General features: G+C 63.4%; 1 protein-coding gene across 1 annotated transcript; it reads right to left on the bottom strand.

Moving 5' to 3' along the window:
• Positions 1 to 886: 886 nt before the first annotated feature.
• On the bottom strand, positions 887 to 2,431 carry EMIHUDRAFT_224927 (hypothetical protein; the record flags this gene model as incomplete). Its single annotated transcript, XM_005790307.1, has 6 exons — positions 887 to 943; positions 976 to 1,385; positions 1,454 to 1,497; positions 1,574 to 1,706; positions 1,755 to 1,807; positions 2,088 to 2,431. 6 exons carry the CDS (start codon positions 2,429 to 2,431, stop codon positions 887 to 889), a joined length of 1,041 nt encoding a protein of 346 aa, XP_005790364.1.
• Positions 2,432 to 2,713: the final 282 nt, after the last annotated feature.

The raw sequence follows: 2,713 nt of genomic DNA, 5'->3' as shown, positions 1-2,713 counted from the left end.
CTCGCAGCGGGCACGGCAATCAATGAAACCGCCATCTTCCCGCTTGCGGACCGCCAACCCATTCGCAGTGTCAGCTGGAGCCCCCCCCCCCCCTAGCATGTGGTGTGAGTAGAAGCACGCCCCCCTCCCTGGAAGCGATGTGCGCCTGCTCCAGAGCCCTTAGCCACCCTTCATATCTTGCGCGGTCATTATGCGTGCTCTCAAAAAAGAAAAGCCGGATCCGACAAACCCGAGCTGGGATTAACACACCCGCACCGAGAGCTCCGCCGAGGCGGGGCATGGGGTGCTGTGGTCAGTGCGCACAGGCCTGGACGGTCTTGGCCGTCGGTCCTGTCTGGGCACGCCTCGCGCGCCCCGCGGCAAAAAAACTCTTGAGGATTCCCGCACACCCCGGATATTCCTTCTCGAGCTCCCGTCCGTGAATGCGAGGCGCTCCCTCCCACCTTCGCACACTCTGTATATCACAACAGTGTCGATCAACCCCGGCGCTTGTCTGATTTGTGGCACGCAATCCGCCAATCCCGGCGCTTGAGTTGTCTGATTTGTGGCACGCGGCGATGGCGGCGGAGAAGGCATTCTTCAGCCGGGGAGGGGGCCTCTTACAGCAGCCTGGCGCTTCCCACCCACGGTGGAGGACATCGAGATCTCGACTAGATCCGGCCTACGTATCCGGCCGTAACCGTTCTTTCTGTGGAGATTGGTTCTGCTGCACGACACGAGTTTATAAGTAACAGCTAACTCACTAACACTAACAGATTTTGTATTGCACCAATATATCTCGCCACATAAATTACACGCCCTGTTCTTTTACGGGAATTACGCACGTCCATTTATTTTAGCGCCCCTCCCACCCCCGCCCCTCCCACCCCCACCCCTCCAATATGATTTACAGCTTTTGAACCTCCGATCCTGCCCCTGCTTCGCGATCTTGGCCATCGCGCGGCTACGCGCGTAAGCGAGCGCGGCTTCTTCCACCGTCTCAAACGTGCCCGAGATCCATTGTGCATTCTGGCCAGCATGGTCGTCCGCCCCGCGATGTTGCCAATGCATGGCATTGTAAGCGCGGTAGCACGTTCTGAGTGAGCGCTTGCCCGCGTCATACACAACCACGCCGCGGAAGCCTGTGCTCGTGTTCGAGCTCGACGGCTCAAGCTGCAGCCCCTCGCTTATGGCCTGCTGGCGTGCCGCCTCCGCCTGCCGAGCCAGCCTGGGCGCGCGCGCAGCTTCATCGCTCCGCCGCTGCTCCTCAGCGGCCGCAGCCCGCGCCGCTGCCGCCTCCTCGACCGTGTCGAAGCTGCCGACGTAGCGGGACTTCCCTCCCCCTTCCCCCTCCCCGCCCGGGACGTCCAGGCGCGCGCGGTACTTATTCCCATGCTTGTAGACGCCTCGATAACCCGTCCACGAGGGGCCTCGATAACCCGTCCGCCAGCCGACAAGTCGTCTCCTTGACGACGTCCCGCGAGCCGAAACCCCACTGTCGGCGTCTGCCGCCTCGCTCTCGAAGCCCGGCGCATCGGTTGGTCCAACTGCGCGACCACATAGTATAATGTGCGACGTGGTCTCGGACACACACCTCTCTCGGGCCGCCGTCAGCCTCTGCTCGTCGGAGTGGGCGGGCCTCCCAGCCTCAGCCGCTGGATGAAAGAGCTCCGCCAGCGGCACCGCCTCCTCCTCGTCGCCGTCCTCGTACGCCACGCCAAAGGTGCCTGCTCACAGCTGCAGGTGTGAACACAGCGTCTCTTCACAGCTCGTACGCCCCACGCCAAAGGTGCCGTCGTTGTTGACGGAAGCCACCTCGCCGCGGTACCTACAAGGGAGGGAGGGGAGAGGGTCGACAAGAGCAGCTCCTCCCCGTCGCAGTCTTGGACACGCTCGAGCCGCGGCACCAGCGCGACACGTCCGAGAAGTAGACCGCCACCGCAGCCCCCTCGACGGCGTCGGCAGCGGCGAGCGGCGCGCCCGGCCGTGTCAGCGGCTGCTGCTGCTGCTGCTGCTGCTGCTGCTGCTGCTGCTCGCCCGGCTCGCAAGAGTCGTTGCGCGCCGGCAACAGAGAGTACGTCGCGCGAGCAGGCCGGCGAGCGTGACACGTCGCGCAGCGCTCGGCAGCCGCGGGATTAGCCAAAGTGCAGCCGCGGCAATTCCACTCGGCATCGCAGGAGGCGAGGCACTCGTCAAGAAGTGGGGCGGCCACCGCCGACCGCACACCGCTCGACTCGGTCGCTGCAAAGAATGCCGTGTCCACTCGAAGCGCGCGGTGCGACTTGACCGGCTGGCGACACGACGGGCATTCCTTCTTGACTGTGAGTGCGGTCTTGACGCATGCCTCGCAAAAGCGGTGCCCGCAGGGCGTCAGCACCGGCGAGCAGAATGTGTCCCAGCAGATCGGGCAGCGCAAGGAGATCGAGGTCGCGGCGCTGGCGGCGCGCGACATATATATATATGCCTCAGGTTAGTCTCCCGCTCCCCCCCCCCGGGTCGCGACTAGACCGGCGCAAAAATTCTTTTCTACAGTCCGCACCTGTGTCGCCTGACTGCTGTGAGAGAGAGTTGTTTTAATTAAATTCTTTTCTCAATCTGTGTGTGTGTGTGTGTGCGTGCGTGTGTGAGTGTGTGCGCGCGCGCGTGTGTGTGCATCTCAGGGCGCCATGGGCTGACGCTGTCTGTGCTTCGAACGACCGGTTGAGTGCACGGCCATGAGGCTGCGTGACCGTGC

Source organism: Emiliania huxleyi, assembly GCF_000372725.1.
Source record: "Emiliania huxleyi CCMP1516 chromosome Unknown EMIHUscaffold_120, whole genome shotgun sequence".
Lineage (NCBI taxonomy): Eukaryota > Haptophyta > Isochrysidales > Noelaerhabdaceae > Emiliania > Emiliania huxleyi.
This window is presented reverse-complemented; position numbering and strand designations above follow the sequence as displayed.